Source organism: Salmo trutta, chromosome 40, assembly GCF_901001165.1.
Source record: "Salmo trutta chromosome 40, fSalTru1.1, whole genome shotgun sequence".
NCBI lineage: Eukaryota > Metazoa > Chordata > Actinopteri > Salmoniformes > Salmonidae > Salmo > Salmo trutta.
Genome location: NC_042996.1, coordinates 19,852,132 through 19,872,348, shown reverse-complemented (window position 1 = coordinate 19,872,348; position 20,217 = coordinate 19,852,132). Strand labels below are relative to the sequence as shown.

General features: G+C 47.3%; 4 protein-coding genes across 11 annotated transcripts in view; 1 reads left to right on the top strand and 3 right to left on the bottom strand.

Annotated features, from left to right (window-relative positions):
* Positions 1–655, bottom strand: part of LOC115180569 (putative adenosylhomocysteinase 3) — a 42,836-nt gene extending 42,181 nt beyond the window's left edge. For both annotated transcript variants that reach the window (XM_029742746.1, XM_029742747.1), the window contains exon 1: positions 283–655. In XM_029742746.1, the coding sequence (XP_029598606.1) occupies positions 283–603 (321 nt within the window). In that variant the 5' untranslated portion in view covers positions 604–655. The remainder of the gene's footprint in view (positions 1–282) is intronic.
* A 1,032-nt stretch (positions 656–1,687) lies between these two features.
* Positions 1,688–7,313, bottom strand: LOC115180004 (transmembrane protein 209-like). Of its 3 annotated transcripts, XM_029741850.1 has the most exons (15): positions 7,242–7,313; positions 6,324–6,445; positions 6,147–6,205; positions 5,874–6,005; positions 5,491–5,717; positions 5,061–5,253; positions 4,632–4,807; positions 4,440–4,511; positions 4,239–4,335; positions 4,021–4,146; positions 3,715–3,812; positions 3,504–3,618; positions 3,320–3,420; positions 3,133–3,206; positions 1,688–2,745 (listed from the first exon to the last, which is right to left on the bottom strand). In XM_029741850.1, the coding sequence occupies exons 2-15, from the start codon at positions 6,437–6,439 to the stop codon at positions 2,691–2,693; spliced, it is 1,641 nt and encodes a 546-aa protein (XP_029597710.1). In that variant the 5' UTR covers positions 6,440–6,445; positions 7,242–7,313; the 3' UTR covers positions 1,688–2,690. The 3 variants fall into 3 exon arrangements, with proteins under 3 accessions (XP_029597710.1, XP_029597708.1, XP_029597709.1); XM_029741848.1 differs by lacking the exon at positions 7,242–7,313 and having other exon boundaries at positions 6,324–6,478; XM_029741849.1 differs by lacking the exon at positions 7,242–7,313 and having other exon boundaries at positions 3,320–3,417; positions 6,324–6,463.
* Positions 7,314–7,442: 129 nt separating this feature from the next.
* Positions 7,443–19,876, bottom strand: LOC115180003 (PR domain zinc finger protein 4). 5 transcript variants are annotated; one of them, XM_029741846.1, is made up of 11 exons: positions 19,740–19,876; positions 18,033–18,089; positions 17,799–17,914; positions 17,497–17,685; positions 16,614–17,348; positions 16,253–16,402; positions 14,589–14,707; positions 14,357–14,442; positions 13,675–14,255; positions 8,790–8,958; positions 7,443–8,522 (listed from the first exon to the last, which is right to left on the bottom strand). In XM_029741846.1, exons 3-11 carry the CDS (start codon positions 17,911–17,913, stop codon positions 8,171–8,173), a joined length of 2,496 nt encoding a protein of 831 aa, XP_029597706.1. In that variant the 5' UTR covers position 17,914; positions 18,033–18,089; positions 19,740–19,876; the 3' UTR covers positions 7,443–8,170. The 5 variants fall into 5 exon arrangements, with proteins under 5 accessions (XP_029597706.1, XP_029597707.1, XP_029597703.1 ...); XM_029741847.1 differs by lacking the exon at positions 19,740–19,876 and adding an exon at positions 18,753–18,798; XM_029741843.1 differs by lacking the exon at positions 19,740–19,876 and adding an exon at positions 18,632–18,797.
* Positions 19,198–20,217, top strand: LOC115180005 (achaete-scute homolog 3-like). The gene is made up of 2 exons (XM_029741852.1): positions 19,198–19,330; positions 19,598–20,217. The coding sequence occupies exons 1-2, from the start codon at positions 19,299–19,301 to the stop codon at positions 20,142–20,144; spliced, it is 579 nt and encodes a 192-aa protein (XP_029597712.1). The 5' UTR covers positions 19,198–19,298; the 3' UTR covers positions 20,145–20,217.

Here is a 20,217-nt window from a genome sequence, read left to right as displayed (position 1 = left end):
GGCTGCGTCCATAAACACAATATAGGTAAAATATGATAACTAACGTTGCCGTTACTTGCTGATAACATTTTATAAGAACGACTTGTCTGACTAGCGACCAAGACTAGTCAGGTAACAGCAAAAGTGCTTTTTATTGCTAGCTTAAGCTACAGCCATCGTCACACAATGCCAGATTTCTAGCTTGCTGGCTAGCTAGTTAGCATTGCAAACAAAACAAAAACCTTGCATCTGCCTGGAGCGGAATACCATAAATGCCAACATCCCATTTACGTTCGCCCTCACCTTTTTCAATCTTGGGGCCTCTGCCACCGTACCGTCGCGATTTACGAAAGCTTCTCCACCGTTTTGTTGGGGATCTGTCCGTTTCATCGCGGACGCCTGCGGCATCTTAGTGTTCGGGGTGAGAAAACCAGGGCTCGTGTCCCCGGTTTTTACGATAGGCTCCATCGTTGGGGTAGTAGCCGAAGTAGCCTTTGGTTCGTTTTCAACTATCCCTTTGTCATCTGCCTTTGGTGTCAGAGGCGATTCGGGTGTTAATTCTTTGCCGGGGACGTCTTTTAATTCGACCTCGGCCATTTTCGCTGCCAAAACCTGGACTGACATCGCTGCTATTTCGCGAAGTCCTTTTCCCAACGCATAACAAGGCGACGGGTTGTGAGTGGCGGAGACCTGATTAAAAGCAAGGCATTGTGGTCTTCGTCGTTTTCAAGAGTCTCAATAAACATTTAGTGGAAATATTCAAATGATCAGTGCCAGACAAGCACTGTTAATGATACTATCACAATATATTAAATCGGAAATAGACTAGCTACATAAAATGACTTTAACCCCGAGCCTTACCAAATAATTTGAGAGAAAACACTACATCTCCCAATAAGTATTACCTTTTCAAATGCATTATGGTAGAGTAAGTTTGTATTTGACGAGGACTATACAGTGCAGTACTACAAAACAGTTACTCATGTGAGGGATGACATTTCATATTTGATTTAAGTCTTGTATCCAAACCACATTGACTATATCTGAAAAAAAGTATGATCATTCATAAAGAAATTTGAAAATGTCTCACATGTAGTCCTCTTAGCAAGAGTACAAAGCAAACGCATCAGTGACAAATATCCTGATTTATATTATTTTAATGTATTTAACCTTTATTTTAACTATTTACAATGCTGCTGTATTCTGATATGAACGCAATGCAAATGTATGTAAATTGAAGCCTTTCAGTTCTGCATCGCATGGCACAATGCCATCTGAAAAACATTAATATTTCATTAGTAGAAAACTTGGAAATGGTTGCTTACATCCTTTCATTTGACAACCCCCTCTGCACATCTGTATATAGCCATATTGCTAATTTGTGTGATTTATTATTTTACTTTATTTCGTGAATATTTTCTTAAAACTGCATTGTTGGTTAAGGGCTTGTAAGTAACCGTTTCACAGTAAGGTATACACCTGTTATATTCGGCGCATGGGCAAATACAATTTGATTTGACATTTCATTAGGTCAATCTAGAGAAATTGGGTTCTGGGAGCAAAGAAATACTGCCACCATGGGGTGGGTTCTGGTAATGTAATATAGAGCTCTTGCACCTAAATCTATTGGCATTGATAACAGAGTAAGGACTAAAGAGTAACTCTAATAAAATATATGGAAACATTAATGTTTTCAACCATAGACAGATGAATTCAATCAATGATGTTTATTTCCATGTCTCAATTCAAAACCACATCGCTACAAACAATTCAAATTTGATTGAATGAGGGGAGTTGGAGTGCATTGGAGTTGCCCCATGAGCCCACACAAGTCCATGCAGCCCGTTACAATCTTTGAATTAGCTTAAAAAAAAAATTATGAAAATGAATGACATTCACACAACTTATCATAAGACACCTCACAATTCTCCAAGTAAAGACTTTAGTAATAAAAATAACAGCAATTTACTTGGAACCTTCCATAATATTGAAATTCTAAAAAGGCAATTTACATGGCTTTGTATCTATCAAGCATTTGAACCGTGGAACAAACGTCTAGTTAGAATAGATATAAATGTGCATGCCAATGCAAGTAACTGCAGCCCTAGTAAACACAGCCATGCAGGTAACTTTCTACCACTCCAAACCCTGTCATTCAACAAAAAGGAAGAACTCAAGCATCCTAGCTGCAATATTCAAGCTCTCATAAACAATTCATACAAAAAGAAAAACACTGACACACATTCAAGCCAGGAGGGTTCAACCCAATGGTATACTATTTACAAGCACACTATCCTGAGACATTCACAGAATATTTCAAATAAAATCGAGTAAATTGTGGATGTCTCAGGTTAAAATACAGTACTGTTGTTTTTGATGCAATATCAAACTAAATGTCATGGTCTTTGTAATAATTTGATTTAAAAATGTCACAAACGACAATAGCTACTTTTAAATGAAATAAAAACGGAGAAAATGTGGTCTGCTGTTTAAGAAAAATAACTCAACAAATGTACAACAAAATGTTACACTCATAAGTGCTTCCTTATGAACCTGGATCTGAGGACAGTTATGGTAACTAACATCTACAGAATATTCGTGTTATCAGAAGCTACGATGTATTGTTTCAAACAAACCTTGAGGTGACAAAATATTTGAGGAATTATCTGCCCTCTGACACTGCTGTGAAATGCTCAAGAAGAGAGATTGCATCAGTCCCCAAATATCCACAGGATGTTCACTCCTGAAAGGCCCAGATTTACTCTCCTGTAAAAAGACAGACGAGTACAACTTATGTGCAATTAAAACACTAATGTTTTACATAGAGATTGATTGCCAAAGTGGTCTTGACAAGTTTACTTTACTAAAGTGGCATAGCAGCACATTTTTATCACAAAGAGCTTATTACAGTGCCCATCTGGAGTCAGTGATGGCACCCTGGACTGGGAAGTTTAAATCAGATTTTTTTATTTATTCAACTAGGCAAGTCAGTTAAGAACAAATTCTTATTTACAATGACGGCCTAGGAACAGTTTACCTTATCAGCTTGGGGATTCGATCTAGCAACCTTTCGGTTACTTGCCCAACGCTCTAACAACTAGGCTACCTGCCGCCCCATGTTAGTTATACAGTGGAATAGTTGGGAGTACTCACCCCAGCATCCCAGACTCCTTGGTTTTGATGACGAAGAGGAACATGAGAACAGTGTGGAACAGGTTGTTCCTTCCCTGGGAGTACAATCAGAGGGGACTCGAATGAATGGAGCACATGTGGTTTTTGACAGATACATCTCACTCACTAAGGCATGTCCAAAAAGGCCATAGGGACAAAAGAGGCTTACCTTGGGCAGGCTGTAGACATGGCCCTGGTAGATAAGTTGGTAGTGCGGGGGATTTGTGCTACTTTGGTGAACGCAGAAGAGGTTTTCATTCGTCACATCTACTTAAGAAACAAGAACAGGGTATCAGTAAAGAATAGGAGAAGAACGATGTCCATTCTGTGTGTGTTGTGCCGCTCGGCCTTACCAGGTTTGTCTGGCGTCTGGGTGAAGTGCTGCGAGGTGAAGGTCTTTCCGTCGGGGTACTTGGGGTGAGGCGGGAGTCGGGAGTCCAGGTATGTGCACAGCACATGCATGAGGATCTAACAGACAGAAAACACAACACGTATTTAAAATTCAACCATGTAGTAGATTACTACTTTTTTTGGTCTCGACTAGGGGTGATGGATGAGACTCACAGCGCAGTCTGAAGGGAGGTCGGTGTCCCACTTCCTGGCTTTGAGATCCCCGCCCCTGTTCCAGCGGAAAGAACTCATGCAGCCACTATGGGCCAGCTCTGACGAGGGGAAACAAACACATTGTCAATAATGATGTCAATCTCTGCTTTCATCAAGTCTTACGACCTTTGACTCAAATCTCTCTAGAATCTTAGCTGCTTTGGCTCTAATGTATTGGACCCTCAGTTGTGGACACGTATAGTATATGACAGGAATATAGCACAGTCAATAAGCAAGGAGTCAAAACGTAACCTCTCATAGGCCTACCTTTGATCCTCTCCACTAGATACTCTTGGTTAGGGGTGATGTCCAGGTACTGCACAATAGCAGGCATGGTGGGGATGACTGAGACCTTCAAAACAGCAGCCTGTTTTAGACTGGCTATACTGGCTTCTGTTGAATAGGGCGACAGACTGGGTAAGTATAACTGGGTTGGCGTAAACTACATTTCCCATTTTGCCCCATTGCACATGGGCAGTAAATACCTCCAATCTGGAGCTCAGAGCAGCCCATTCTCCTGAGCTGGCCATTTACTGAGTCCATCTCCTTCACAAGTGGCACTAGAATGGTGTCATTTATCCACTGAAAGAAAGAGAAACTACACGCGTAACAACCACTTTTTCCAACAAAATTTCAGATTTTACCAGAGCTTCAATGTTACTTCTAAGCTTGTTATATTGTCTTACATTTCTGAGCTTGGCCGTCCAGCTGTCTATGCTGTCCACCACGAGACGACTGGTTGTGATTCTGGCCCAAACCTGCAGATCAAAAATAACGGTTACAGAAAAATGTGTATTCATGCTCGGAAAACCAATTCCCCTCTGGTATAATAAAGAATAGTTATTTTATTGATGAATCGATTGATTGATCCCTCGAACCTCCTCTGCAGCCTGTTTGGAGCCCAGGTCCGTCTCGTCCTTGCTGGCTGAGGGGGCCTGGGAGCGGCAGGCCGGCTGGTACTGGAACTTCCTCAGGCTCTGGGCGTAATCCCCCACCGAGCGGCTATAGTTCCAGAACGTGGGGCTGTGGGAGGGCGACACCGACTCTGGGCTCCCTGAGAAACAGTCAAAGGATGCATACAGGATATTACAATAATGCTCTTCACAGTTGAGACAAAAGCTCAGTTGGAGTTCATTATTATTTGTTATCCTTTATTTAACCAAGAGAGTCACATTGGGATTGACAGCGCTTCATCAAGTGAGCCATGGTCAGTTTGTTTTTTTTGTTTTTTTATCCAGAAGAGTTTCACTAGTAGTAACGCATAGTGAAAATGGTAATAAGGCCAGGCCTAAGCTACACCGTCACACCTAACTGACTGCGGTGGCTCTTCTCCTCCTCGGTGCGGAGGAACCTGTCCAGGGTCTTCAGGGACTCCATGTAGTCCTCCTTGCCCCCGGGGGAGTTGAACACGGAGGGAGAGGTACGGTAGCGTGCCCTCAGGCTGGTGCCATCCACTGGGCCAATGCTGCTGGGGTAGGATGTGGGGGGGCTGAAGTTCAACTGAAATCAACAGAAAGCTGTTACAAATGGGAAAGCATGATCTCCCTGACTTCATGCCAGTAGATTTCTGACATGACAAGGAAAACCAAAAAGTGGTAGCCACAACACAGGAAACTTGAAAGGATAATGATAGCTAGATAGTGCCTTGGTTACAGTACCAGATTAATTGACAGACACCCAACACAAATGCATCAAATTGATAGCTAGATAATAGAGAGCATTGTGAGTCTGACAGACCTTTCCAAAGGCCAGGGAGGGGGAGAAGTGTCCCCCGCTGCCCGGGGTGGACGGGCTGCTCAAAAGGGGGCTGTATCCGGGAACACAGCTGGGGGAGAACTTGGGGCTGGTGCTGGCCGGCCTGGAGGGACTGAAGCTGAGCACACTCTGACCCTGGAGGGGTGACGACTGAGCCGGGGCTTGAGCCTCCTGCTTTTCTTGCTTCAGCGGGGGTGATGCCTGGATACCTGAGTAGAGATGAAGACCAACATAGTATTAATTGATTTGGGCAGTTTAAAAAGACAAACGTACAAGAGGGATAGACTACATTTGGGGTTCATAGATAATACATCAAAACATGTACAACACCATCACCTTAAACTGCTTTGCAGCCAATGACTCACCTGAGTTTCTGAGGCCAAGGAGACGGTGCTGTTCAGGGGTAACAGCGATGGTAGAGGGGGCCATGGTGTACTTGAAGTACTTCCAGAAGTCAAACAGGGCGTTGAGGCTGAAGACTGAGGCGAAGGCCAGCTCTGTTGGAAAGGAAAAGGAAGGAGATAATATGAATTTGACAGGTTATGGCTCATCTCTAACCAGTGTGCATCAGTGCCACACCCGGGCATTCCCTCCCAAAACAATGTTTAACTTCTCTCCACAGCAACCAGAGCACTCACCTATGTACCAGATAGGCCAGTAAGAGATGCTGAAGTACAGGCTCAGCAGTTTCCCTGACCTGAGAGGACAATGTACATATTACTGTGAGAGGCATTGGCACCACTTGCTTCTGGTTAGGCATCTGCAACAGACTACCAATCATGAGAGTCAGTCGTTGACAAGAAAACACAACCTACATCTCAGTGTAGATCATGCCAGCTAGCGACACATTGAGGACTGCCCAGGCGAGGACCACCTGGCGCGCCTGTTCCTCCCTTCTCATCCTCATCGTCCTGTCGATGAGAGTAGACATGTCCTCCTGTTTCATCGGGGTCATGTCCACATAACGTTATCACACTGTCGGTTGCTTAATTCAGACAGAACGGTTAGCTAGTTTCTAAATAAACCACGTGTCTGACACTCAACATTCCGGTCGGAACGCAATCATGGTTAGTTTCATTAAGACACCATGGTGCCGGCACAAGGTATGGGTCGGAAAACTTACCTCAATGCAGGAATGGGATATGCCACTGTTCACCAAATTTGACCTTTATCCACACTGCTCCATCGAGAAGATTGAAATACCATTTTCGTCCTCAGGCTAGTTAGGAGTAGCCATTATGGAATGGCACATGTTGAACAACAAAGGGAGCTAATTGCCTGACACTACAATTCCAAAATGACTTCGATCGATCGCTACTGCTAGCTGGCATGAAGCCAGGAAAACTAGCAGTGATCCATCTTTTCAATGTATCATTTTGGATAATAGTAACATTAGTGTCACTGGCATATCCCATCCCTTCATCGAGGTACGTTTACCGACCAATATCTCACGCCGGCTCCAAGGTTTCTCAATGTAACCATGATGCTTTCCGACCCCAGTGCAGCTCAGTGTAAACAGGCATGACGGTAGGGTCAGTATCTTCTGGTAATCAGTTGGCTGGCTAGCATAGCATGCGAACGTCAACAGTAAACTAATATAAACACTGAATCACTGGCAAAGTATGACTTTTGTTTTTACCAACTCGTTTAACTTGTTTTTAGTTATTCATACCACCAATAAGTGTAATTGAATAGAGTAAATACAGCTAAATGTAAGTACATTTCATACATACCCCGTAAGCTCCAACGGCGCTGCACAAATTTTATATTTCAACCGGAAGTGTTATTTCCTAGAGTAATCTTACTTCCGTTCTGTACACCCGCCCCTTTTCAAAACATGCTGCTGAGATGTGGATTGGGTAATACCTTGTTACAGATGAGATGTGGAATGTCATTTTTCGTTACATTATCACTATCAATAAGGAATTCAGACGTTTTACATCATTCATATATTTGTACATAGATACAAAAAGTGGCCGACATCACAATACCTCTTCAACATTCAACCAGCAGCAGAGCCAGCATCTAGCTAGCAGTCAGCATCCAGAGAGACTCAAACTTAGTATCTATTCCATAAAGAGATGACCACTGTTAAAACAAATTATTGTGGGTTAGAAGGCCATGGCTTTTGAGTTAAAACATAACTTTTTCTAGGAAAATTATTGCCTGGCTACACAGCCACATCGCTCCGGCCAAATGGCACACCAACTAACGTTTCTTCTCTATGATGAGTCTGAATTTGCTTTCCTCCCCAACTCTTTAAGAACGCAAACACATTCTGATTGGTCTCAATAACCGATGGGTTGGGCCAAAGCCAGCCTACATGAATCACGTCATTTTGACGTCGGCACAAACGACTTCTAGGATGGCAGTTTCATACTGATGTATGGAGCGATGATAGAGCAGCAGAATACAATTCAGGATGAGCTGTTAGGCAAGGAAAATGTACCTGAATAAATAAAACATGAAGCCTAAGCACATACAGTACCTCTACATCAAAATCTGGATTATCCTTGTTTGATTGTGCCCAATGTTAAACTAATATTTGAAAATAAAATAAACCTTAATCTGACACAACAAATAAGATTTTGGCAAAACAAACTAACAGTTAAAAATAAGTAAATAAATTAACATATATGGTAATGGTACAGTGAAGTCACAGTCAATTGTGTGGGGACAACGGTTTCTCAGAATCATATCCCTCTAACCCACAGTCCTCTCTGCTATCTGGATCTATCAGTCTCTCTACTTCCTCTCCTTCCTCTTCATCATCGTCATCGTCGTCATCATCTTCATCATCCTCTTCCTCCCCCTCCTCTTCCTGGGCCCCTCGGTCAGTCTTGGGGCCTTTGCAGATCTTGAGGTGTCTGGTGAGGTGGTATTTGGTGAGGAAGCCCTTCTCACACTTCTCACAGATGTAGTCCCGGCGGCCCTCATGGGAGTTCATGTGCTTCTTCAGGTGGTTGGTCCTCAAGAAATGTTTGTCACACTTGGGGCAGTGGATCTGACGCTCTCTGTGTGTTGGGAATGATGATGGGAGAGGGGTGGAGAAAAGAGTGCAGAGGGTTAGAATGTGAAATGGTGATAAAAACAGAGGAAAATGGACTGATGGAAATCCAGATACTTTATAAAATGTGTTTACCAATATGTCTTATGTCCAGGAGTTTTCCCTGGCCATGTGACCTGAGCAGAAACTTTGGGCCCTGGTTACAGGCTATCGGCTAGAACCAATACTTTTTCCACACTACTCATGTCAATAGCTTGGTTAAGTTTAAACTTACTGTGTATGTGTGAACATGTGCTGCTTAAGGTCCTGCTTCCTGATGAACATCCTGTCACACAGGTCACACTTGAAGTTCTTGGCCCCCGTGTGAATCACCATATGAGACGCCATGTGGGCCTTCTGAGTGAACGACTTCTCACACACATTACACCTGTAGTTCTTCTGACCTGTGGGAGCACGAGGTTAGAGTGAGTAAAACCTATACGAGAAGCATATGTAGACCATATAATCACCTTATACAGTACCAGTCAAGTTTGGACACACCTACTCATTCAAGGGTTTTTCTTTATACATTGTAGAATAATAGTGTAGACATCAAAACTATGAAATAACACATATGGAATCATGTTGTAACCAAAAAAAGTGTTAAACAATTTTATATTTGATATTCTTCAAAGTAGCCACGCTTTGCCTTGACAGCTTCGCACACTCTTGGCATTCTCTCAACCAGATTCATGAGGTAGTCTCCCCGGAATGCATTTCAATTAACAGGTGTGCCTTGTTAAAAGTTAATTTGTGAAATTTCTTTCCTTCTTAATGCGTTTGAGCCAATCAGTTGTGTTGTGACAAGGTACGGGTGGTATACAGAAGATAGCCCTATTTGGTAAAAGACCAAGTCCATATTATGGCAAGAACAGCTCAGATAAGCAAAGAGAAACGAAAGTCCATCATTACTTTAAGACACGAAAGTCAGTCAATTAGGAAAATTTCAAAACGTTTCTTCAAGCGCAGTCGCAAAAACCATCAAGCTCTATGTTGAAACTGGCTCTCATGAGGACCGCCACAGGAAAGGAAGACCCAGAGTTACCTCTCCTGAAGAGGATAAGTGCATTAGAGTTACCAGCCTCAAATTGCAGCTCAAATAAATGCTTCACAGAGTTCAAGTAACAGACATCTCAACAACTGTTCAGAGGAGACTGAGTGAATCAGGCCTTCATGGTCAAATTTCTGCAAAGAAACCACTACTAAAGGGCACCAATAATAAGAAGAGACTTGCTTGGGCCAAGAAACACAAGCAATGGACATTAGACCAGTCAAAATCGGTCCTTTGGTCTGATGAGTCCAAATTTGAGATTTTTGGTTCCAACCGCCGTGTCTTTGTGAGACGCAGAGTAGGTGAACGGATGATCTCCGCATGTGTGGTTCCCACCGTGAAGCATGAAGGAGGAGGTGTGATGGTGCTTTGCTGGTGACACTGTGATTTATTTAGAATTCAAGGCACACTTAACCAGCATGGCTACCACAGCATTTTGTAGTGATACGCCATCCCATCTGGTTTGCGCTTAGTGGGACTATCACTATCGTTTTTCAACAGGACAATGACCCAACACACCTCCAGGCTGTGTAAGGGCTATTTAACCAAGGAGAGTGAACGAGAGCGGCATCAGATGACCTGGCCTCCACAATCACCTGACCTCAACCCAATTGAGATGGTTTGGGATGAGTTGGACCGCAGAGTGCAGGAAAAGCAGCCAACAAGTGCTCAGCATATGTGGGAACTTCTTCAAGACTGTTGGAAAAGCATTCCAGGTGAAGCTGGTTGAGAGAATGCCAAGAGTGTGCAAAGCTGTCATCAAGGCAAAGGGTGGCTACTTTGAAGAATAAAAAATAGAAAACATATTTTGATTTGTTTAACACTTCTTTGGTTACTACATGATTCCATGTGTGTTATTTCATAGTTTTGATGTCTTCACTATTATTCTACAATGTAGAAAATAGTTTAAATAAAGAAAAACCCTTGAATGAGTAGGGGTGTCCAAACTTTTGACTGGTACTGTATACAGTAGAACAATCATGTGTTTTAAACGACTTCAATAATATCTTAACTAATCTAAAAACACCCCTAAGACTGACACAGAAAACGCTAAGCTGCTATGTTGCGAGGTCCCATGTCAATGTGTATGTGTGCACGTGTGAGTGTAGGCCACGCCACCCATCCCCTACCTGTAGGCCACGCCATGCCACCCATCCCCTACCTGTAAGCCACGCCACCCATCCCCTACCTGTAGGCCACGCCACGCCACCCATCCCCTACCTGTAGGCCACGCCACGCCACCGATCCCCTACCTGTAGGCCACGCAACGCCACCCATCCCCTAGCTGTAGGCCACGCCACGCCACGCCACCCATCCTTTAACCTGTAGGCCACGCCACGCCACCCACCCCCTACCTGTAGCCCACGCCACGCCACCCATCCCCTACCTGTAGGCCCCGCCACGCCACCCATCCCCTACCTGTAGGCCACGCCACCCATCCCCTACCTGTAGGCCCCGCCACCCATCCCCTACCTGTAGGCCCCGCCACCCATCCCCTACCTGTAGGCCCCGCCACCCATCCCCTACCTGTAAGCCCCGCCACCCATCCCCTACCTGTAGGCCCCGCCACCCATCCCCTACCTGTAGGCCACGCCACGCCACCCATCCCCTACCTGTAGGCCACGCCACGCCACCCATCCCCTACCTGTAGGCCACGCCACGCCACCCATCCCCTACCTGTAGTCCACGCCACGCCACCCATCCCCTACCTGTAGGCCACGCCACGCCACCCATCCCCTACCTGTAGGCCACGCCACGCCACCCATCCCCTACCTGTACGCCACGCCACCCATCCCCTACCTGTAGGCCACGCCACCCATCCCCTACCTGTAGGCCACGCCACCCATCCCCTACCTGTAGGCCACGCCACCCATCCCCTACCTGTAGGCCACGCCACCCATCCCCTACCTGTACGCCACCCATCCCCTACCTGTACGCCACCCATCCCCTACCTGTAGGCCACGCCACGCCACCCATCCCCTACCTGTAGGCCACGCCACGCCACCCATCCCCTACCTGTAGGCCACGCCACCCATCCCCTAGCTGTAGGCCACGCCACGCCACCCATCCTCTACCTGTAGGCCACGCCACCCACCCCCTACCTGTAGGCCACGCCACGCCACCCATCCCCTACCTGTAGGCCACGCCACGCCACCCATCCCCTACCTGTAGGCCACGCCTCGCCACCCATCCCCTACCTGTAGGCCACGCCACGCCACGCATCCCCTACCTGTAGGCCACGCCACGCCACCCATCCCCTACCTGTAGGCCACGCCACGCCACCCATCCCCTACCTTTAGGCCACGCCACGCCACCCATCCCCTACCTGTAGGCCACGCCACCCATCCCCTAGCTGTAGGCCACGCCACGCCACGCCACCCATCCTCTACCTGTAGGCCACGCCACGCCACCCACCCCCTACCTGTAGGCCACGCCACCCACCCCCTACCTGTAGGCCACGCCACGCCACCCATCCCCTACCTGTAGGCCACGCCACGCCACCCAACCCCTACCTGTAGGCCACGCCACGCCACCCAACCCCTACCTGTAGGCCACGCCACGCCACCCATCCCCTACCTGTAGGCCACGCCACCCAACCCCTACCTGTAGGCCTGTGGCATCCCCTACAGGTAGGGGATGCCACGCCACCCATCCCCTACCAATAAGCCCCGCCACCCATCCCCTACCTGTAAGCCCCGCCACCCATCCCCTACCTGTAAGCCCCGCCACCCATCCCCTACCTGTAAGCCCCGCCACCCATCCCCTACGTGTAAGCCCCGCCACCCATCCCCTACCTGTACGCCACGCCACCCATCCCCTACCTGTAGGCCACGCCACGCCACCCATCCCCTACCTGTAGGCCACGCCACGCCACGCCACCCAACCCCTACCTGTAGGCCACGCCACCCATCCCCTACCTGTAGGCCACGCCACCCAACCCCTACCTGTAGGCCACGCCACGCATCCCCTACCTGTAGGCCCCGCCACGCATCCCCTACCTGTAGGCCACGCCACGCATCCCCTACCTGTAAGCCACGCCACCCATCCCCTACCTGTAGGCCACGCCCCGCCACCCATCCCCTACCTGTAAGCCCCGCCACCCATCCCCTACCTGTAAGCCCCGCCACCCATCCCCTACCTGTAGGCCCCGCCACCCATCCCCTACCTGTAAGCCCCGCCACCCATCCCCTACCTGTAGGCCACGCCACGCCACCCATCCCCTACCTGTAGGCCACGCCACGCATCCCCTACCTGTAGGCCACGCCACGCATCCCCTACCTGTAGGCCACGCCACCCAACCCCTACCTGTAGGCCACGCCACGCATCCCCTACCTGTAGGCCACGCCACCCATCCCCTACCTGTAGGCCACGCCCCGCCACCCATCCCCTACCTGTAAGCCCCGCCACCCATCCCCTACCTGTAAGCCCCGCCACCCATCCCCTACCTGTAGGCCCCGCCACCCATCCCCTACCTGTAGGCCACGCCACGCCACGCCACGCATCCCCTACCTGTACGCCACCCATCCCCTACCTGTAGGCCACACCACGCCACGCCACGCATCCCCTACCTGTAGGCCACGCCACGCATCCCCTACCTGTAAGCCACGCCACCCATCCCCTACCTGTAGGCCACGCCCCGCCACCCATCCCCTACCTGTAGGCCACGCCACGCCACCCATCCCCTACCTGTAGGCCACGCCACCCATCCCCTACCTGTAGGCCACGCCACGCATCCCCTACCTGTAGGCCACGCCACGCCACCCACCCCCTACCTGTAGGCCACGCCACCCATCCCCTACCTGTAGGCCACGCCACCCATCCCCTACCTGTAGGCCACGCCACCCATCCCCTACCTGTAGGCCACGCCACCCATCCCCTACCTGTAGGCCACGCCACCCATCCCCTACCTGTAAGCCACGCCACCCATCCCCTAGCTGTAAGCCACGCCACCCAGCCCCTACCTGTAAGCCACGCCACCCAGCCCCTAGCTGTAAGCCACGCCACCCAGCCCCTAGCTGTAAGCCACGCCACCCAGCCCCTAGCTGTAAGCCACGCCACCCATCCCTACCTGTGTGTATCTTGAGGTGCATCCTCAGGTTGCTCGGATCACTGAAGGCCTTGCTGCAGTATTCACACTTGTGCGGCTTCATCCCCACGTGTCCCATGAAGTGCACGTTGAGCTTAGTGGACGTGGTGAACGCCCGTGAGCACATACTGCACTTGTACTTCCTCTCAAGCGAGTGTCTGTGTGTGTTGGAGCCAGAGTTGTTAGTGCTATTAGAGAGGCTGCTGTTGTGGGAGTGGCAGGCCCAGGGGGATGAGATGGAGGTACCGCTGGGCAGCTTGCCCTCCTGGTGGTGGTCCTGGCTGGGGTGGTGGTCCTGGCTGGGGTTGTGGTCCTGGCTGGGGCTGTGGGAATGGCCGTGGTTGTTGTGGCTGCTCAGGTGGGACTTGAGCTCGGCGAAGGACTGGCACTCTTTACCACACTGGCACACCTGGCCCTCTGGGACCTGAGGGACCCCCATCTGCCTGCAGTAATCCCTGGTGTAGTAGAAGAGCAGCTCCTGGTCTGGGAGGATCTCAGTGGACGTGCAGAAGAACAGCTTCCCGTTGTCGGGGTAGGCCACCAGGTTCTGCTCCTCTCTGGTCCTGCTCACAGAGACACCACATATCTGAGTGGAAGCCATTTTGGATCAAAAATAATAACACTGAGCCAAATGCATGAGATTGCTTCACTAAGTGATAATTACCTTGCTTTGCGGACAAACATCATCCAGTTGCATTCATTCTCATCTGTGGTCACGATACAGAACTCCAGCAGGTTGTTGTGGAACATCTGAAACAACAACACCATCTACTGGTCAGAATGGTGCCTCCCTTCATCCACATAATTGACATAGCATTTCATTGACTCACATGCAATTCTATTACAAGGTCATCTGAAGTCTAAATGAGGAGATGTGGATAGTGTAAGCCACTGACCTTCCATATCTGAGGGGTGTCTTTGTCTGGCCAGTCTTGCAGGTCTACGTTGCTACAGTGCTGACCCACCATGGGCCCAAAGCAGGTCCTGGGAGGTATGATGTCCCGGGCAAACACTCCTTAGAGACACACACACACATATATAGAGATATTAATGACGGGCAAACAAGCTATAAGTTGTTTTTGAGTGGGCAGATCTAATAGATGGGCAATTCCACAGTAACGGAATAGAGTAACGCTGAGACTCAGATGTTTCACTTAAAATGTATGGCAAACACAGTAGAGTACAATACAGCACAGTAGAGCTCAGAGTACAGTAGAGTACAGCACAGTAGAGTACAATACAGTAGAGTTCAGCACAGTGGTATAGTTCAGTACATTAGTGTACTCAAATCTAGTGTGCTCTACTGTACTATACTTTCCTGTACTGTACTCTACTTTACTGTACAATCTTGTGAACCCAACTGTGGTTTGTGACTACTATAATTTCCCATTGTAGCCAATTCAATTTCAGAAATTACCAATTTGGTAATTGTGTTTTAATCAATGAATAATTCCTAAACAAAATATCAGTAAAAACACTAACTAATTGATAGGTCTACCTTTTTCATTATCATCCCTCCTCATTAGGGAGAGAAATGAGAAAATATCGTAAAAGAGATGGGTTTTTGGTAACGTAATTTCAAGGCACAAAATGTTTTTTTGAACTTACAGAAGGCAGGAAAAAGTCTCCAAAACTAAATAGAAGTGTTGACATTAGTTGGCAAGGGTCTTCAACATTATTGTGTTTTTATCTATTTATAATACCTATTAAGACTTTTTCCTGGTAGAGGTTTTCTAAGACCCATTTTCCATCTGTTTGACCAAAAATCAAAGCCTTTGCTTATTCAACAATTTTAGGAGGGAACATGGTTGAAAAATGGATATATGCATTAATGTAAAAAAAATATATATTGACACTTGGCTTTCATTTGACACCCAATTTGAAATGCTTCTATGAACTTCACGTTGATGCTTATGGGTTCTTTTACATGGAAATGTCCAAATCAATATACACTGAGTGTACAAAACATTAAGAACACCTGCTCTTTCCATGACATAGACTGACCAGGTGAATCCAGGTGACAGCTATAATCCCTTATGGATGTCACTTGTTAAATCCACTTAAATCAGTGTAGATGAAGAGGGTGAGACAGGTTAACGAAGGAGTTTTAAGCCTTGAGACAATTGAGACATGGATTGTGTATGTGTGCCATTCAGAGGGCGAATAGGCAATATAAAAGATGTCTGCCTTTGAACAGGGTATGATAGTAGGTGCCAGGCGCACCAGTTTGTGTCTACAACTGCAACGCTACTGGGTTTTTCACGCTCAACAGTTTAACGTATGAATAATGGTCCACCACACAAAGGACATCCAGCCAACTTGAAACAACTGTGGGAAGCATTGGAGTCAACATGGGCCAGCATCCCTGAGGAACACTTGACACCTTGTAGAGTCCATGCCCCGATGAACTGTGGCTGTTCTGATCACTCAATATTAGGAAGGCGTTCTTAATGTTTTGTCCACTCAGTGTATAAGCAATAAAATTGAAAGGACACATGACACAGATGGGGAGAAACAGAACATTAGAAGCGAATTTGCATCTCCACAGGGGTTTCCATACCTAAAGGCTCATCAGCTACAGAGATGCGGAGGCAGAGCGGGCGAGGCAGAGACAGACGGGCTCTGCTCTGGATGGGCGTGTCAGGGATAAAGGTGACCGGGCCGTGCTCCGGGCAGTCGGAGGGATACGAGCGCTCACACAGCGTACACCCTGTTCACAAACACAATATAACAACAAGTTAAGAAAGATATACAGATCAGAAGTTCAAAGACTTCCAATGGATGACAAGAACAGAACTGTAAGCTAGTAGAGCTTTACACATTACCAAGCTCAAATTTTCCTTACAGACCAAAATGAGCCACTGTGCCCAGCGCAAGTAAACACAAAACAAAAATGTCTGCCATTCGTCCCTCTTACTCACAGATGGTGAAGGCAGTGACCATGTTCTCCTTGTTGGAGGTGGAGTCCTCCAGCTGCAGGGTGGAGTTGACCAGCAACAGGCTGTTCTCTGGCCCCATGGACACCTCTGCCGTGATGGGGGACACGTTCACCGGCTCTAGGCCCATGCCCGAATGACCATGGAGGGACACAGGCTCCAGCTGGGACTGGGTGAGCACCACACTCACCACCCCAGAGTTCAGCTCCCCTGAGCTGTGTAAAGACTCCCCCAGACCGCCTCCTCCTGAGTTCCCCACCCGGCCCCCTAGGTGCTCTGGCTCCATCCCCACAGGAAGCTCCAGGCCAGGCCCGTGCAGGGGCATCACGCCCCCAGAGGACTCAACTCTTCCCAGGCCCTCGTGGTTCTGGCCTCTCCCTCCCAACTGCTGCTGGTTCTCAGCCCCCACCACCCCCTCCATGTTGGCCAGGTCCTCTCCCATCCTGTCTGGGGACATGGGGCTGCTGACCCGGGACTCCATGTTCAGCCCTGTGGAGTCCAGCTGCACCTCGTGGCCCCCACCCTGGTGGAGGTCTCCCTGGCCACTGACCTGACGGGAGTCCAGGGACACCAGGCCCTGTTCCAGAGGCCCTCCAGGGCCACTGTAAGGGTCCAGCCCTGAGGGGTTCTGGCTGGACACAGAGAGAGTCCCGTCCATGTTCAGACTGCTGGGGTGAATGTACTGAGGGGGAGGCCGGTCTGCCAGGTAAGACAGGATACCTTGATAGAGAGAAATTGAAATCATATCCAATCCATGTACATATAGACCAGCTAATATGTCATGGTGTAATATCATCAATCCTTAAGATATCCATGAGAGATACAATGGAGATGACAGACAGTGGTGAAGAGAAGTGCTCAGCCCTACCTGGCAGTATGTGTCTGAAGTAGCTACTCTCCAGGTGTGGGTAAGGGGGAGGAGGTAATGAGTAGTTCCTCTCTGGAAGGCCACACATGACCCCTCTGTCACCAAGAGGACCCATTGGCAGCATGAGCGACAGAGCAGAGGGCAGAGACCCAAGAGAGGACCCCAGGCTGGGTATAGCCACAGACATGCCTGAAGGGGGACAAAACTAATGTATCAACCACTGTATCAATAACTATAATTGCCATAAATATGTAAATGAATTAAGATAACATAGTTTCACCAGATAAGTGAATGTGTTTTACCTGGTGTAGTGATGGGGTTGTGTGTTGGGGAGGTGGGTATGCCCAGATGACTGGAACTCACAGCAGGCACACTTAACTGGTCCATCCCAACAGGGCTGAGGTTCATGTCATTCATTCTAGAGAGGAATCAAAAAAAGTCTAAGGTGTTAGAAAACGCTGTGTAATATCCCATTTGAGGCTGACAAAAAAAAACATTAAAATGTGTGTGGAAAGTCTATCACAGTGGTTGGATACCTGATTTCGGCAGTGTGTGCTCATCCAAGATAGTGTGAAATGTGTACATTCTGCCGGCTGGAGAGGATAGACACAGATACCAACCATCAATTTGCTTCATGTCACATTCACCAAAACATGTTGCGAAATATGACACAATGCATAAGTTAGCTAGCTAATAACAAGATATATCTTTCATAGAACATCTTACAGTCCCAAATCAGAGCCACTGACCTGAGACCCTATCAACAAAGTAAGCAATATGTAACTTTTTGGGCGACCCGACCAAATTCACATAGAATTGTGACTTATAGATCTGTCACTCATTGAAAGCAAGTCAAACAGCAGAAAGTACAATTATTTTTGGTTTAATTAAAATATATTTCACAGCGATTTACATGAGGAAATAATTCTCTACACTATCCATTGTTTGTTTTGTCACAAACTTAAATTAGGCGAACTATTAGGTAAAGGCGGAACGATTCCTGCCTATTGCAGCTTTTCGCTACACATGAATACCATTGGTAATGTAGTTAGCTGACTACCTAGCTAGCATGCTAAATATAGCGTTAACGAGAATCAAGAGAAACTAACAATTTGACCTAACAAACGTTACGAACCCTATTTGAGCGTATAGCTCACGTTGACGATTCAATGACAATGCTGCGATGTTGTATATTCATGCAATATATAAAAATGGAGCATACAGTAAGTTAAAATTGTAAGAAAACAAAAGCTAACATCCCAAAAGGCTTCCTCTCCGGGTCCATGACAGCGTGACACACTGAGCATGCGCATGCAAGAAGCTGCGCTGCAGGACGAATATCTGATCTAAGGTCATTTGCCAAAGCCTCTCTGTTTTTTTTTCTTTTATCACGGACCCTAACAAAAAGGTTTTTGTTACAACTTTGTAACTTAAATGAAATGACTTAGATGCTTATTCGATATGCAAATTAGACATGTATTTTGTTTGACAGTTATATCTCCCGTTGGCCCCACTATCCCTATCATTTTCCTGTCAAAAGTAAATCCCCAAATATTTTCCCAGTAATACATGTCTACTCATATACATAGCATACTGTAGTTTTGTCTTGAGAGAAAGGGTTTCATGTCTCTTTCTCCCCGCCCAGTGTAAGATCACACCCACCTGGCATGATAACCAACAAAAACTAGAGATTGTCACAGACAGAGGGGAATGGGGATGTGACAACTTGTTTTCTAACAGGTTACAATTTCACCTGCATACTTCAATAGTCTAACATAAACGGGGAAAGGAGATAACGCACGATGAGAGATGGTTATGAAGACTCTGTGACGAGGTAAACTCAGGTCATGAATTAAATTGTGGAATTAATGGGAATGTTCTCCTCTGTGCCATGTATTTAACACTGTAATTTCGAAGGCTTTTGGGTGTTGGGAAAATGAAGATGCATGAAAGTTAGAAATATCCTATAATTTCTAATAAAACCATAGGTGGGATGAGTTTCATAGTTTCCATGATGATAGGCTAACCTAAGTTTTGTGTTATAATGAATAGCCTATATCACCAGCATAAATCAACCCTAAATTATTTTTTTTCTTTGCAGAGAGATGTCGGGCTACAAGAAGGGATTATTTGAGCGCATGCCATATGTCAGACCCATAGCGCTCGGCCTCTCCATGGATCACCAGATAGCGCATTACAAGGACACGCGTGGACTGGCCTTTCCCCTGGACACAACAACCTACCTGGATCCTGTGTACGGTCAGAGATTCACAGGGAGTCTCTCGTATTTCCCATTCCACAGGCACATCGGTGTATATGACTATTCATTCGAACCAGCGTTCATTCGAAAAAGGAACGAAAGGGAACGGCAGCGGGTGCGCTGCGTAAACGAGGGTTACGCACGGCTCCGGGAGCATCTTCCCCAAGAGGTCGAGGACAAAAGACTCAGCAAAGTGGAGACACTTCGTGCTGCAATATACTACATTAAACACTTGCAGAGTCTGTTAGATGTCAACGTGTCCAGTGGTGGTGGGATAGTTGAAATGTCAGCTGGAGAGATGCGCAGCCGTGCGCCCGTGCCAAAGATGACAGAATGCTACAGCGACGGCGAGTCAAAGAAGAGCGACAGTGGAGAGTTGAGTTTCTAGAACTGTGTAAAACGAATAAATTGTATTTCCTTTCACTTTATTCCATCCTTGTTGAGGTTTGTTCCAAAAAAAA